The sequence below is a fragment of the Vulpes lagopus genome, chromosome 5, assembly GCF_018345385.1.
Source record: "Vulpes lagopus strain Blue_001 chromosome 5, ASM1834538v1, whole genome shotgun sequence".
Classification (NCBI taxonomy): Eukaryota; Metazoa; Chordata; class Mammalia; order Carnivora; family Canidae; genus Vulpes; species Vulpes lagopus.
In genome coordinates this window covers 9151259-9167084 of record NC_054828.1, presented here as the reverse complement: position 1 = coordinate 9167084, position 15826 = coordinate 9151259, and the positions used below count along the sequence as shown (strand labels likewise).

The 15826-nt window shown below is 41.7% G+C and overlaps 1 protein-coding gene across 1 annotated transcript in view; it reads right to left on the bottom strand.

Moving 5' to 3' along the window:
* Positions 1 to 9137: 9137 nt before the first annotated feature.
* The window catches only part of ENTHD1 (ENTH domain containing 1), a 99944-nt gene continuing 93255 nt past the window's right edge, over positions 9138 to 15826 (bottom strand). Inside the window, exon 6 of the mRNA XM_041757075.1 lies at positions 9138 to 10278. Coding sequence (XP_041613009.1) covers positions 9716 to 10278 — 563 coding nt within the window. The 3' untranslated portion in view covers positions 9138 to 9715. The remainder of the gene's footprint in view (positions 10279 to 15826) is intronic.

The following is a 15826-nucleotide window of genomic DNA, read 5'->3' as shown; positions in this document are numbered from 1 at the left end:
TAGGGGAAGAAGTGGAGATGAATGAGTCACATGAAAACACTTATTTCCTTATATTAGAGCCAGTGAAATACCTTAAATACGCTTAAATGACTTAAGTGAAGCCAACCTACAATATTAAGAATATAGTCTCTGCCTCTCTCTCTCTCTCTCTCTGTGTGACTATCATAAATAAATACAAATTAAAAAAAAATTTTAAAAAGGGATCCCTGGGTGGTGCAGCGGTTTGGCGCCTGCCTTTGGCCCAGGGCGCAATCCTGGAGACCCGGGATCGAATCCCACGTCGGGCTCCTGGTGCATGGAGCCTGCTTCTCCCTCTGCCTGTGTCTCTGCCCGTCTCTCTCTCTCTCTCTCTCTCTCTCTGTCTGTGACTATCATAAATAAATAAAAATTAAAAAAAATATTTAAGAATATAGAAGATGATTTTAGGAGGAGAGACCCCACACTGGGTTTTGGGCAGCCGGTTAGAATCCTGAAGCTTCCCTGTGTTTTAGGAAAGAGGCTGAAGGCCGTGTAGCTAGCAGGAGAGGATGCATCTGGCATCAGAAACCTGGGGGAGGGGCGCCGGGGGTTCAGTCTTTTGAGCATCTGCCTTTGGCTCAGGTCATGATCCCAGAGTCTGGGGATCAAGTCTCAAATTGGGTGCCCTGCTCAGCAGGGGGGCTGCTTCTCCCTCTGCCCCTCCCCGTGCTGGTGCGCACCCTCTCTCTCTTTTTCTCTCTCACAAATAAAATCTTAGAAATAAAGAAAGAAAGAAAGGAAGAAAGAAAGAAAGAAAGAAAGGAAGAAAGAAAGAAAGAAAGAAAGAAAAAAAGAAAGAAAGAAAGAAAAGAAAGAAGGAAAGAAAGAAAAGAAAGAAAGAAAGAAAGAAAGAAAGAAAAGAAAGAAAGAAGAAAGAAAGAAAGAAAGAGAAAAGAAAGAAGGAAAGAAAGAAGAAAGAAAGAAAAGAAAAGAAAAGAAAAGAAAAGAAAAGAAAAGAAAAGAAAAGAAGGAAAGAAAGAAAAGCAAGCAAGCAAGCAAGCAAGCCTGGGGTGGGGTACCAGCCCTGCTGCCCTGAGCTGTGTGGTCCTGCGCGCTGACTGGCCTCCCTGAGCTCCCTCCCCCCCCCCCCCCCCCCCCCCCGCCCCGCTCCCCGCGGCACACACTTGTCCCAGTGCTGGCCAACTGCAAAGCGCTCCACAAATGACAGGAAACGCGAGGCCAAGGGGACTTGAACAGACGAGCAGCGGAGACGTCAGAGGGACGAGGAAGCCCAGCGAACCTGGGTGTGGAGCGTCCCAGACCCTTTCCAAGGGGAGACCCACGGGCCCCCGCGGCAGGAGCGAGAGCCTCCGAAGCCGCCCGCCCTTAGCGTCCCGGTTAGGGACGTTCATAGCGCACCCCCCCCCCCCCCTTCGGAAGGACAGTGACAACCGAGAAGCCAGGCTGGACCCGGGGCGGCCGAGCTCAGGAAAGCCCGTCCTCCCCGCAGGCTCCCCTGGCCTCCGCAGGCTCCTGTTTCTTGGGGGGCGCCCACGGGGATTTGATGGGCGCAGGTGAGCTCGAGCATCTTCTGTAAGGGGCCCCTGCCTCATGATGGAGGAGGTTTGGGCTTCAGGTTTCCTGACCGCCCCTCTTTCGGGACCGTGCCCTGTGTCGTGCGGCCCCGCGGGCCGCCCCCCCCCCCCCCCGCTAGCGGGCAGCCAGGCCCCCCTTCCTGCAGCCCTCCCCACCCTACTCCTGCGGCCTCACTCTCATCGGCGCCTCAGTTCTGTGCCATCCACCTGACTCCAGAAGCTCTCAGCCGGCCTGCCGCTGTCTACGCGGGGCCTGGGGCGCCTTGCCCCTCCGCCCGGCTGCGGCTGGGCGCCCTGCTCTTGCTCCCGCAGCCCCCAGCTGGCTGCGCCCCGGGGCTATGTGCACCGACAAGGTTTTCCTCCCTTAATCCGCGGAGTTTGTGCTTTTCAAGCTGTGTATTTATTCTCACATTTGGCTTCATCTAGTGTGTTACTGTTTCTGGTTCAGTCCTTTCTCTGGTTTTTGTTGTCGTTGTTGTTGATTTTTGGAGAAATGGGCGTGGGGGACACAAGTGGAACAGGAGCTGTTTAGGGTTAACCAAAGCCAGCTCCTCTGGGGGTGGTGGGACCCTTGCACCATGATGTGGAAGAAAAGCAAATACTCCGTCATTAGTGCCAGGGGTGATGAAACTAATCACTAAGATACACTACTACGTGCCCTGCCCCCACATTTAAAAAAAAGAAGTATGAACATATTACTGTTATATGTAGCAAATTCAAAACAGGTTCTTTTGTTTAGTTCTTGTTGGCTGTTTTCTGGGTTGTTCTGCGTGGTTTCCAGGCACATATTATACACTCCAGAAGCAGAGACCCATGGTAGTGAGTGGAAGTTCTCTGCTGCTGGGGTGAACCAGGGAACAGTCCCCACTTAAAACAGTGGTGTGGCTACATGACAATTCCCAGGTTTAATCAGGTAAGGAAAAGAGAAATTGGGACAGTCTCTTCATCTCCAAACTGGCTCTTAACATGTTTAGCGCCGCCCCAGCCTCCAGATGTGAAAAGAAGGCAATGACCAGTTGGGGGCTGTGGGTGGAGGCAGATAGCTCTTCAGAAACAGGCAAGTCAACCAAAGGGGCTCCAGAGGGTCTGGGGTGGCAGCTTTGGCCAAGCAGTCTTGCAGGAGTGGGGTGACCAGCTGGAGAGCAGGATGTGAATGCGGAGGGCAAGTGTGGAAGGCAGGGGCTCCAGCTGCCCTTGAAACTGAGCAGCTGGACCTGCCATCTTCCCACTTTCTTGTCCCAACCAGCGGTGACACTGCCCACCTGGATACCCTCACTTTGGATGGAGAGGCAGTGTGGCCATGTGGTGACAAACACAAATTTGACACCAAGACACACCAGGGCCCATGGTGTGGCTTGGATGCTTACTGCTACCTGTGTGACCCTGGGCAAGTTCCTTAGCTTTTGTTAGCCTCTGTTTTCTCTTATGCAACATGACAATACTAGAATCTTCCTGGTAGGGCTATTGAGAGAACTAAAAAGTGCTTAGAACATTGTAAGCATTCAATGAATGTCAACCATTGTTAGTGTGGTGATTACATTACTATTAATAATAATAACAGATTAGAATTCTGGAGCTCATCCTTGATGTGTTGCCAACTCTAATGCCCTATTTTTAATCAATCAGCAAGTCCTAGAATGTCTACTTTCTGCATTTTGCTCCTGGTGTTCTGTGTCATAAGAATGGTGCAGTACAGCGTAGAGGGGACAAATTTTCAACTGCGGCGTAACTGAACACACAGATCATGATATTTTATAATGGAATTTTACTGTTTGAATGGCTGCGGATGCCTGAAGCCATAATTCTGCAATAATTACCATATCTTTGAGAACTTTCTGCACCATCAGTGAGAAAACAGGATTTGAAATTACCAAACAAAATCATCTTGAAAACCTAGTTTCTTCTGAGCCAATTTACTCTGTTCTAAGCCCGCCTGCTGATAAAAGGTAGCACATATATTCTGGCATAACAATAATATGCTTGGCCTCCTCAAATTACTTGTGCTGCAAGAAATAAAAATCTCTCAATTCCACATATCTAAATCCTTTTATCACATCTCAGAATCCACTCTATTAAAAATACAGTGAGACCTAGAGAAACAGTCCCCAGTATACGAGCACGTAACTGACTCACCACGCTGCTCTCAGGGTTCACCTTTTCTTCAGAAGGAAGGTGCACAAAGAAGCCACTCCTTGCACATCCAGAGCAAACCACTGTCATGACCATCCCATTTGTGGCGAAGATGAGTCACCAAGGTCTCCAAAAAAAAACCCCTATAAAGTCTATTTTTTATTAGTTTGTGAATGGATTTTGGAAACCCCCAAGTTTCTAGGACATTTTGTGTCCAGTATGGTCCATTTATTTGTCATTCAGTCTTTTTCTGCTACTCAGTCGGGTAATACTACTGAACCATCACCTGCAGTGTCTCCACATGAAGGGAAACCAAGGCACTCAAATCTCTGACCCACCAGCTTTATCTGATCCTGTCTCACCTAGATCCTGCCTGCTTCCAGCTTTTGTACTTGCTCTTCCCTCAGCCTCGAAATTTCTCTACCTCAACTCCCTTTGCTTGACAAACTCCTGCTTATCCTTTAGGATTCATGTTGGGCTTCATTCTCTCCAAGAAGCATTCCCTGATTCCCCCCACAAATCAGACCTGGTTGTCCCCTTTACCAGGCCCTCCCATACCATCCCCTGCTTCCTAAACTCCTAGGACTTACACATCACACTCTTCCCATGTCTCTACCTGTACCTCCATGAAACTGCGGCTCTGAAGACAGGACTGCCCTCATCTTGTTCACCACTGTGTCCCTAATGTCTAGCAAATTGCCTACTCATAATGAGTGCTTAATAAATATCTAAAGGATGAACACGTAAGTAATTTGACAAGAGGTAAACTGTAAAATATTTTCATAACTGCCTTATAATAAGATCCTCAAGTTTCAAATAAAATACTTAATAGCATTTAATGAAGTATTTTTAATCTGAGATAATTACGAAGTCAATCAGAATATACCCGCTCTTAATTTAAGCCAAGTTTGTTCTATTCACTTAATGGAGTTGGCTAAATAGAAACTCAAATAAGTGCTTGTTAATTATACTAATTAAAAAATGGTTGAATTAAAATATATGAGCTATGTAAAACCTAGCTAAAATCTGAAGTTACTATGTGCATGTAAGGTAGTTTCTCAAAGGGATAGCTTTTGCTGCCTTAGTTATTTGTGGGATTTCTCTGAGTGAATATCAAGATATCTGATGTGGCACCTTTTGGCAACGGGGTGGGGGAGGAGAGGAAGGTGCTATAGCTCTGGAGTTTTGTTTCTTCTCAACTCTTAGCAATGTACAACTAAGAAATTTAAGAGCCAGTAAAAAAAAGGAGATACTGTATCTGACTGAATCCATTTGTGGGTCTCCCAGATGTATGAAGAAAGCCAACAGAAAATGTCTTAAGATTTTATTCTTGTTTCATGCTCTATGTTATTTCATAAAGAAGTTGACTTGCCCCCGAAGTCATTAGTGGCATTTACTTCAATAATCCTAGAATTCGTATTTCAACTCAAGTGACTTCCTTACGTAAGATTTTCCTGAACCCCTCATCAGGTCAAATCCTACATTTCCTTTCCCAGAACCATTAGACTTTTACATTTTTTAAAAAAACAGTTTGATTAATCTATCAAATCTCTCCAGAACTCTAGAACGCAGTTCTCTGTGAGCACAGGAATACCTGGTTTTGCTCACCACAAATCCCCACGGCCCAGAACTGCCCAGAACGGAGTCTTGTGTAAAACAGGTACTCAAAAAGACAAAGACCTGATAAGTAAATGATTACAGATGCCACTTTTCCCTAAGGGCATTCGTTGGGTTTAACAAATTCCAATTTTAATTTTGGTGATTTAGGAAGAGAAATCACCTCACAAAGTGGAAAGTCTAACGAGACAGGCTCCTTTCAACAAAGTGGAACCCAATGGCTACACAAGGAGAGTGAATTAGAAATGAACTAGCCTTTATAAGGAACTTAAGTTTGAGATTAACCTGGGTATTCTAGAAAACTTCAAGCCATGATCTTCATTTACCTAACCAGTATGGTGCACCAGGCACTTGGCAGAAGCAAAAACAAATTCTTGTATTAATCATACAAATAAATTTTCAAAGGTCATGACCAGCACATAGTCAAATATAATCAGGTACACAAGGAAACATAACATCATGAGTACAAGTCAGCAGGGCCATAGATAACAAAAACAGACACATAAAAACTTTAGATGTTAGGGGGATCCCTGGGTGGCTCAGCGGTTTAGTTTAGTTTAGTTTAGCCTTTGGCCCAGAGTGTGATCCTGGAGTTTAGTTTAGTTTAGTTTAGTTTAGCCTTTGGCCCAGAGCATGATCCTGGAGTCTGGGGATCAAGTCCTACGTCGGGCTCCCTGCACGGAGCCTGCTTCTCTCTCTGCCTGTGTCTCTCTCTCTCTTTCTCTCTCATGAATAAATAAATAAAATCTTAAAAAAAACTTTAGATGTTAGAATTATTATAGTGCAAATACTTGGAAGTTAAGAAATATACTTCTACTCTTCTTCATGATAGGAATTAGAATATTTTTTTGAGCCAAAGGATGATGAAAATACCACATACCAATACTTGTGGTAAAATGGTCAAGCTACTTCAAAAAATAGCTTGGCAACTCCTCAAAAAGTTAAACATAAGAGTTACCATATGACCCAGAAATTCTACTCCTAGATATATATCCAAGAGAATGGAAAACATATGTTCACACAAATATTCATAGCAGCATTATTCATAGTAGCCAAAAAATGCAAACAATCCAAATGTCCCTCAACTGAACAGATAAACAAAATGTGGTATATCCATACAATGCAGTATTATTCAGACATAAAAAGGAATAAGAACTCATAGGTGTTAAAACATGGTTGAACTCCCAAAGCATTATGCTAAGTGAAAGAAATTAGACACAAAATCACATATGATTCCGTTTATATGAAATATCCAGAATAGACAAATTCAACAGTCAATTAGGGGTTGGCAGGAGCTTGAAGGATGGGAAAACGGGGAGAGGATGCTAATGAGTAGGGGATGTCTTTTTGTGGTGATGAAACTGTTCTAGAATGAGATAGTAGTGATGGTTGTTTAACTCTGTGAATATACTAAAACCACTGAACTTTATACCTTAAAAAGGTAAATTTTGTAGTATGTGAATTATATCTCAATTTTATTTTTTTTCAATTTTATAATTTTGTGGATTTCAATAAAGGTAAATTCATAGTCTTAAGTGCATATATTCTTGATAGCTTGCTGGTAAGAGTACTCTCTAGTTTCCTTATTATTCTTACTAGTAAGAATTCTATACTAGTTTGCTTAATGTTCTTACTAGTAAAGTTATGCTTGAAAATATCTGCAAGAAACATGGACCTATGAAGAGGCTTTTATTTTTTTTAAAGATTTTATTTATTCATGAGAGAGAGAGAGAGAAGGGCACAGAGACAGAGGCAAGAGGCAGAGGCAGAGGGAGAAGCAGGCTCCATGCAGGGAGCCTGATGTGGGACTCAATCCCGGCACTCCGGGATCACACCCTGGGCTGAAGGCAGGTGCTAAACCGCTGAGCCACCCAGGCATCCCTGAAAAGTTTTTTAGAAGAATATTTTAAAAGATTTTTAAAAGGACCAAGCAGAATTCTAGAAATGAAAAGAGGAAGAACTGAACTGAAAATATAATGGGAGGATTTAACCACAGATTAGACACAGCTGAAGAGAGAACTGGCTAATTGGAAGGTAGGCAGGCAAATTACCCTGATTCACATAGTATGTTGCAGTATTTAAAAACTGGCAAAAAGGTCCCATTTCCAATAGCAGAAAAATATCAAGCATGAAAGGATTAAGTCTTTGAAAAAGAAATAGAAGCCCTCTATGGGGGTGATTATGAGTTTACTGAAGAACATTAAGAGAACATATAAATGAACATAGAGATATACCACACCCATGGATTGGAAGACTAAACATAAAATTTATAAGAGAAGACTCATATACCATGCTCCTAGATTAGATTAAATTTGTAAAAAATTTCTTTAAATTGAAGAATAAATTTAATGCACACTGATCAAAATCTAATCGGGCTTTGAATCACTATCTTGTACACCTGAAACTAATATTACACTGCATTTTAACTAATTTAAATAAAAACTTAAAAAAATCTAATAGGATTTGGAAAGACTTGAAAATGTGCTTTCAAATGCATATGGAAAAGGAAAGGGCCAAGAAGAGAAAAACACTCTGGGCTTCCAAACACTACACACTATATTTATTGTTTTGTTCCTACCTTAGTGGTAGCTCCTTCTCACCTCATTCATTGATTCCTCAACTTCTTGATCTTCTTCTGTTAAGAATGCCCTGGGGTTCAGGCCTTCAACTTCTCTCCACTATCATACTCACTTCTTTGGCAATTTTATTCAGCCTCATAGCTTTAAATAACCACCAATTACTAACCCCTAGCCTCCATTCCAATCTCTCACTCTCTCAGACTCAACTCTCAGATCCAATTGTTTACTTGATATCTCCTCTTCAGTTATCTAACAGATATCTGAGATTTAACCTATTTAAAACTGAATGCCTCAAAATTTTCCCTATCTGCAATCTTCCTTATTTCAGTTGAGGGCAAGTTCATCTTGAATTTCAATTGCTCAATCCAAAACCTTGGGTTCAGCTGTGACTCTTCACTCTCATATATTTTATTCAGCCCATCATTTAGCAATTCTCTAAATGAATCATTTCTCATGTACCTTCATTATGTTTACCCTGGTTTGATCCACTATCAACTCTTATCTGGATGACTGCAATAGCCTTCTGATTGGCTTACCTGCCTCACCCCATGTCCCTGCATCCCTCTCTCCCCCAAAGCCAACATGATCATTTAGAACCCTAAGATCATTTTCCACCCTAAAACCTTTTCAGTTTTTATTTCATTGGGCAAAGGCCAAAATCTCTAACAATGGTTTTTTTTTAGAACCTATGTCATCTGGCACTACTCCTTGCTCTTTCCTCCATGACCTTAAATCTCCTACTATTTTCCCCTTTCCTAACTTCACAGCAGCCCCAGTGGCATCCTTGCCATTCCTCAAATGTGCCAAACCTTCTCCCATGTCACAGTCTTCACATGAACATTTCCACTAGCAGTCCCCTTTAGTTCTTAACCCAGTTCACACAGTGAAAATCAGTTTGGGTTTGGGAGTGCACCCAGCATTAGAATATTTTTGAAATGTCCCATATTTCTTCAAAATAATCAGGAATTATTTTAGCTTTTAGTCGGTAATTGTCAAAACTGAGTGATGGGTCATGGAGTCTTTTGCACTGTCCTTTAAAATTAATATAAAATAAAATAAAAGCATCTCGGTGATTTTAATGTGTAGTAGGATTGAGAAGTACTGGTCTGTGACCCCCAAACTAGATCATTTTCCCAGAGATATAATAAAATCGAGACATTTCTACTTGAATTTCTGTCTTAATGAATTAAAAAGATACATATAAGATGAAAAATACCAAATTTATTTCCCAAATACAAGAAAAAAGTATCCATTTGAATTCACTTTGCAATATACATTAACAATAAAAACTCCTGTTCCATGTGCCACTTGTCTCAACCCCCAACCAATGGCGGCAGCCACAAGAAGGGAAAGATTGCTGGTTGGCCCTTGGTTTGCAGAATCTGAAACTTGGCACAAGAGCATTGGAAACATCTACCCCAGGCTATGAAGGGCTTCTTATTGCCCTGCTTGTCCAAATGCTCTAGAATAGCCATTTGCAGTTGAAGGTCTTACCACAACTTCCACTAATGTTTAATATATTTTAAAGTAAAGTCCAGAGCATAGAAGAATGAAATTCTTTTCAGTTGCAAAGGAACATTAGTTCACATCTAAATGTGATAAGATTATCAAAGGTCGTTAAAAAATAAACCACCCAAATGAGTTTATTGGTTTGAAAGATATTTGTTAATAAGCCTGACAGGAAAAAATCAAACCACCACCCTGTTTTTGCCATCATAACGAGAATCTATAGAACGTTAATTTAGTCTTTGGGAAGTGGAACCACATGAGTTCTACCAAAAATGACTGCTGGGCTTCTTAGATGTGATCTAAGCTCCCCGCAGAAGACTGAGGAAGCTATGATTTGCTTAGTGACTGACTATTCCCACTCATGCTCATCAGATGGCTATTGATGACATGAAGTTCTCGTATCACCATGCTCAGATCTTCGTGTAGTTTGACTATGGCATTTTTCATCTCCCCCAGGATAACTTTAATGGAACTGTTGGCTTCAGGTTCCTTCAGCAGGCCTTCGGTTGTCTGAAAACTTGGACAGGACATAGAGGTGAAGTGGTCTACATTTAGGGTGGAAAACTCTTCCCAATTACTGCCAGAAGCAGGACTTGTCTGCTTCTTGGCAGACTCAGAGTTATTTGGAAGACATTCCAGTAAATTGAGATTGTCAACTTCCTCTTCATCAGAAGACACTAGTCCCCTAGGAGCTAAGGGGTAATGAGCCCTGGCTGTCTTATCTTCATCTTTATATAAACCAGAAGAAGACTGTGGATGGGACAGAGTCCAGAAGGAAGGTCCAGCCAAAATCGGGGGTAAGAGATGAATAGACTTCTCTGGAGAGGCTGAATTAGGAGGGGACACAGATAACGTAGAAAAGGAGGATGTTCCTTCAGAGATGGTTGAAACTAAAAGGTATAAAGGGGGAGAGAAAGATTATGTAATGTACAAGAGAGAGCCATAGCTAAAATATTTTTACAATGTAAAATCCCACTAGCAAAATCTCAATGTTAACATACTACTTGTAATTTTATTGGTTAAATATTCATAATAAGCCTAAAGACACCTGAAAGCAGGAAGTGGAGAAAAATCTAAAGATGTATTATATACCAATACTGCCATGGAAATGAAACTAACATAGAAGTATCAATATTCACCTTGACTCTGAACCGTGCCCAACATACTTTTACACTGCACTTACCAGAGAGAGCAGAAAAGTAAAGTATTACACCCTATTCTACTGGCTGGTGGCATTTTAAGTTGGCATTTAAAGTAGAAAGTGTGAGAAAGCTGTAACTTAGATTTCTTCATCTTTTTTTTCTTCTACAGAGAATATTATGGCAAAATGAACAACCAACTATACATACCCAAAAGCTGTGAAACTTTTTTCTTTAACTGCTCAAATACAGTTGAGACTGAACTCCAACCTTCCGGAGATCTGGAACATTTGGGTATACATATAGAATTTTTTTTTTCACCAAGAAACAAGAAGTAAAATAAAAAGCCTTCAAACCTGTTCTCCGTAATATTAAAAATTTGATAACATTTTAACTCCATTTCAGGCAAAATCATACTAAATCTCTTCTTTTGTACTTCATTCTAAATCATTATTTCCCAGCCCATGTTCTGAGGAATACTGTGTTCCTTAAGATGTAAAAAGATGTCTTGTGAAAACAGGATATTAAAGTCAGATAAGACTGGGCAATTGCATATCGTGTCTCTCTTTAGGAGATTAACAATGAACATTAGCACACTGAAAGTTCTGAGAAATCTATAGTAATTTATTCAAGTGGTTTCCAAACTTTCTTTGACACAGAACTGTTTCTTGTCTCAGAATATCTATTTACACTCGTGTATGTCTTGGGTGGTACGAATTGGCAAAATCTGGTTCTAACATCTTTGCAGCTAACTCTAGACTTGTTACTTTAAAATAAAAAAAGAAAGCTTCAGGCATCGAACAGGGAAATTAATGCTGACCTGTCAACACACATGACTTATATATATTATTTGCTTTACATCTGCATGTCCCTTTAAACCAAATTGAACCTCCTATAAAAAACATGGCTGGGGCAGGCGGCTTCTATTTTCTGCTTCAAAGCTCTCTGAAGCCCGACTCCAGCTTTTAGGAAAAATTCCAATCACAAGACATTTTGGGGGTGAAATGAGTATTCTCAGCCGATGCAGCAGCAGGACACGAGGAGGAAAACAGGAATTTCATCAGCACATGGTCAAGACAAGAAGAGCGCACAGAAGAATCTAGGTCAGCCTTATCCTGATGTCTGTCCAGGGCCTGCTGGTGATGGGTATGCTAATGATGAGAGCCTCAACACGTGTGCGTCCTGGGTCACACACCCACTGTGCTCTGGGTCACAGCTGTCACCTGACATGGCCCTGCACCATCCTCCTGTCGGATCTCCTGTTGTCTATATCCCTGGTCTTTATCCTTCTTGGTGTACCCCCTTTTGGGGTAGCACATTCTCTGGCAGTTCACTGAAAAAGGATAACATGGTTATGTTAGTCATGTGTATGTAATGTGATTAAGATAACCTGGTTAACTTTAACCTGGTTTAACTTCATGCTAGGGGTTCTCAAAATGTGGTCCCCGAACATGCAGCAGCAGCAGCAGCAGCAGCACTTGGGAATTTGTCACAAATGAAGTTCTTGGGCCCCATCCCTCAAAACTACGTCAGAGACTGGGGTTGTGCCCTGGAGGGAAAAGGAGTTTTAGCAAGGCTCCCGGTGTTTCTGATGCATGCCAAAGTCTGAGAATCACTGTTTTCTCCTCGAGGTCCACCTTTCTTTTGCTTTGTAGCTACAACTGCTGACTAACTGGCTTATCATTGTTTACAGTTTTGGAGCTTCGATTCACGGACTTTTGCTCATAAAAAGCCACTTCATCTCTAATTGCTGCACACCAATTTACTTTTGTTTCCAAACACACCACAGCTGTACCAGACACTTCAAGCTGCACTCCAGGGTGCCTCTCCTGCCCGTTAGTTAGCCTGCTCCGGCTCCACTCACCACCGGAGGGTATTTGACTACCTTGTTAACATTCATCCTCTTCATACAGTGTAGCCATCAGAGCTGAAATGCAGCAAATACGCAGCAAGAAATGAGGCATTGAAAAATTTCCCCATGTGATAGATGCCTGCCAATTAGTGCACTTGCTTAAAGACAGTACTGACGAAATGATCCCAAATGCTGACGGGTCGTCTCTAACTTTTTAAATTCAGGAAAAACATCAGACCAGTTAATTATTATATTGTAACTTTAAAATCAAAAAGCGTTTAGAAGAACTGCATTGCAAAAATATAACGACAAATACATTTCTAGGAATATTTTTAGACTCTTCAGAGTGTCTTCAGCTGTCAGTGTAAATTTTTCTGTTAGCAGCGGGTCCTTGGTCAACTTAACACTTCAAACTGTTCCCTGTAACACAGAGAAACTTTGTGTTCTTTGTCCAATTCTTCCCTCTCGGTGTCCCTGATGTATAATGACTGTCAAGGTCACTGTGCACATGAACTAAAATATTTTGATTTTGTTCTGTGATGTAAGAAGTAACATTTTACATAAATATCCACAGCAAAATTTTTCATAATACCTAAAAAGTGGAAACAACTCAAATATCCATCAACTGATGAATGGATACATAAAATGAGTTCATCTATACAGTGGAATATTACTCAGCCATAAGAAAGAGTGAAGTACTGATTCATGCGACTTGGATGAACTTTAAAAACACTGTGCCAGACACAAATGGCATATATTGTATGATTCCGTAACATTAAATGTTTAGGGGAGGCGAATCCAAGAGAAAGCAGATTCCTGGTTAGAAGGAAGTGCTAGGGGGAGGGAGGAATGGGGAGTGACTGCTAATGGATGCAGGACTTTTTGGGATGATGAAAATGTTCTGGGATTAGTGCTGATGACTGCACATCTCTAAAAATATACTAAAACCCACTCAATTGTATGCGTTAATAGGGTACATTTTCTGGTGCCATGAATCAGATCTCAATTTTTAAAAATGTAATATTTGGAAATTCATTTTAGTATCATTATTATAAATAAGCTACATGAAAGAAACAGATTTAGGAATAACATAGGATTAGAGAGAAATGCTAATGAGTCTGCCCCTCATCGGAATACTAAATTGTTATTGGGACAGTTGGATTACTGGATTAATGATGACTTTTCTCACTTACCTATGAACTATAAATTTGGTTCACTGAATTTAAAAAATCAAATCAGTGTGTCTTTTTGTCTGCAAGAAGGGAGGCAGGAGCTGTACAGCTGCAGCCGTGTCTGGGGGCAGCACAACTGGGTGCTGCCCTGACTTCCCTGACTGGTATGATTAGATTCCCTTCCACCCTCCACTCTGCATGCTGCTTCTGAACCGACCTGACCAGGAGCTCAGGGCTGGCTAAGACTGTACAGAGCTGTTTATTATCATTTTCCCCATTTCTTTTTGGGAAATGTTCATTATCCTGGCTCTGAAAATTTTACAGACAAAAAGTTAAAGGGTGTGTGTGTGTGTGTGTGTGTGTGATGTTTGGTTTCTTTCCTTAGCAAAGATGAGCTGAAAAACAGCTCTACAGAACAACCACTACTGAAATCCAGAATACAAAAATGGAATCAATGAGCTATAAACAAAGGATGGAGCCAGTGAGAATGCTCACCACTATCCCAGCATGAGAATGTATAGGTTTTTTTCCTCCCCCCAAAATTAGAAAGTAAGTCCAGAGTCGTCTAACACGCTTACTCAAACTGTGGATCTGTATATCTGGCTTCTGTGCACCTACTCTTTTTTTTCTTTTCAGTGTGCGTGACAAACGATCTAATGACTTAAAGGAATAGTTTGACCTACAGATAAATAACTTAAAATTTAAATGGAAGAGGAGTGAGAATGGGCTGGTCTAGGAACAGGGTTATTTAGTATCAAAAGGTCAAAGGAGGTCACTGCAGCAAATCTGTCATTTGATGAAAATATTAGAATGAAAATACTAATGTGCCGCCTTGGCCAGATCCCTGGTGGCTGAGATCTGGTACAATGTGAGTGCACAAGTTTTTGTTGTTGTTGTTTTTTTAAATTTTACTTATTTATTCATGAGAGACACAGAAAGAGAGGCAGAGACATAGGCAGAGGGAGAAGCAGGCTCCCTGCAGAGAGCCCGATTCAGGACTCTATCCCAGGACTCCCGGTTCACAACCTGAGCCAAAGGCAGATGCTCAACCACTGAGCCACCCAGGCATCCCAGTGTGCAAGTCTTTTTAAATTTACCCAGCTCATTATCTCCAAAGAGTTTATACCACCAACTGGCCCAGAGCCTTCATACACACAAATACTTCTTAAAACAATAAAAGATAAAAAACAGAAAATAGACACTGACTATTCTAGCCTCCACGCAGCGCCCATGGAGACTAGCCTTAAATCCTACCTCATCATTTCCTGAATTTCTCAACCAGGAGTCACCTTCAGCTGTTCCTCTGAGCCCTCCCTAGGACATGTCATCACGCAGAACCGCCCTACTCTGAAGTCTTGCTTTCCAAGGTTACTTTCCCACTTGATTACTTCTAGACCTCTCACTCCTTTTAATCCATCTGCACTTTGGACTCATTGAGACAGTAGATCCAATGATCCTTTTATTTTTTCTCACCTCATCAATGCCCACCTGACTCTCCTTTTTTGTCTAGTCTAGGATCCCATTATCCCTCACTGCAACCACTTTTTTGCTCCATTCCCCCCGTCACCTCCCCACCATGTTTTCTGCTCTGTTAATTCCTTTTTTTTTTTAATAAAAAAAAAAGATTTTACTTATTTATTTGATAGAGTGCACATGAGAGCGAGCAAGCACAAGCAGGGGGAGTGTCAGAGGCAGAGGGAGAGAAGCAGACTCCCCACTGAGCAGGGAGCCCATGTGGGCTGGATCCAGGACCTTGATATGATGACTTGAGCTGAAGTCAGCTGCTTAACCACCCAGGCACCCCTGTTATTCATTCCTAATCCAGGAATCAGCAAACGTCTCCTGTAAGGGACCAGATTGTAAATAGTTTAGGCTTTCTGGGACATATAGTCTCTACTGCAACTACTCAGCTCTGCTGTTGTAGCACAAAACCAAACAAAGATTATGTGTAAAACAATTACTCTGGTTGTGTTCCAATAAAACTTTATTTACAAAAACGGGGAGTGGCCTCCTTTGACCCCAAAGCTATGGTTTGCCAGTTCCTGTCCTAACCCTATTTCAGTTCAAATATCTGCCTTTTTCCTTCCTACCCCCAGGCTGCTCAGCACTATTGGAGAAAAGGATCCTGCAAATCAGAATCCCTACAAATTACGGCTCCTTCATCGAACCAGTGTCTTATCAGCTCTTTCTTCCATTTTCTGAAGTGGCTATTCGAAATCTTACTAGTCCTTTCACCACACTTACAGCACTCCAAACCCCTCAGTCTGGGTGGGTG